This window comes from Trichoplax adhaerens, genomic scaffold (assembly GCF_000150275.1).
Source record: "Trichoplax adhaerens TRIADscaffold_1532 genomic scaffold, whole genome shotgun sequence".
Taxonomy (NCBI): domain Eukaryota; kingdom Metazoa; phylum Placozoa; class Uniplacotomia; order Trichoplacea; family Trichoplacidae; genus Trichoplax; species Trichoplax adhaerens.
The window spans coordinates 1,668-2,613 of NW_002061559.1; the positions used below are offsets into that span (position 1 = coordinate 1,668).

At 30.4% G+C, this 946-nt stretch overlaps 1 protein-coding gene across 1 annotated transcript in view; it reads left to right on the top strand.

The window, feature by feature from the left end:
* The window catches only part of TRIADDRAFT_62849 (uncharacterized protein), a gene marked incomplete at both ends in the record, with an annotated part of 1,868 nt that extends 1,487 nt beyond the window's left edge, over positions 1–381 (top strand). The window contains one exon of the mRNA XM_002118813.1: positions 358–381. Within this exon, the coding sequence (XP_002118849.1) occupies positions 358–381 (24 nt within the window). The remainder of the gene's footprint in view (positions 1–357) is intronic.
* Positions 382–946: the final 565 nt, after the last annotated feature.

Sequence of the window (946 nt, forward strand, 5' to 3'; positions counted from 1 at the left end):
ATAATATAATTAGCCCCAATAAAGCATAGCTTAATTGATCATATTAGGTACTATTGTTACCGTTATTCAGATCGTCAGTGATTTTAGCATATTGTAAATCNCACTAGAGAAAGAGTTAACAAGATATGCAACTTAGAATACTTGGTTATGTTTAATAGTATTGTAACTAGTCCTGATACAGTATAACATTTTTTAATATTTGTAAAACTAATTTATCGTATTGCGGAGTGATTTAATCTGGTTCATACTGAAATGTATGAGATGAAATATATTTTAGGGAATACTAAAAAAGACTCTTATTTTAATGCCTCTAAATATTACATACATACGCATTTTAAACTTCTAAAATTTTTTTAGATCTATTTCGCTAAAGTAAAGTAGAATTTAATTTAAAAAAGTTCGGTAATAGTCAATACAAATAATCATGCAAATTATATAAATAGACCCTTTGAAGTGTGTAATAAAAGTGGCTCACAACTGTGATGTTTCGGAAGATTGTGGATTCGTCATGATCACAGTAAATTACCAGAGTTAATTTAGTAGAGGAATAGAGTTTATTGAATTAGTGCAAAGGAAAGACCGTGTGGGATTACAGCGTGTATAACGACGTGACTAGTCGAATGGCTATAGTAATGTAGCATAGGTAAAGCGTGCAAGCTTACCGTGTAACTAGCAGAACTAACTAACGAGATAGGTGAAAGAAGATAGCTTTTATAATGTATGAAGCACAGCAGGAGGAAATCATGAATGACTAATAAGAATATGTTACTTCTATGTTAAGACAGGGCTGCGATAAAATTCAGCTAGATTCAAAGCGATTTCCACAGAGTATTTTGTTAAATATAAATTATACATATTTAGAGTTATGCTACAATCTAGTGGAAATTGACTTTTACTAAAAATAGACTATACCGTATTTAGAAGTAAACACTACAACAACAACTGT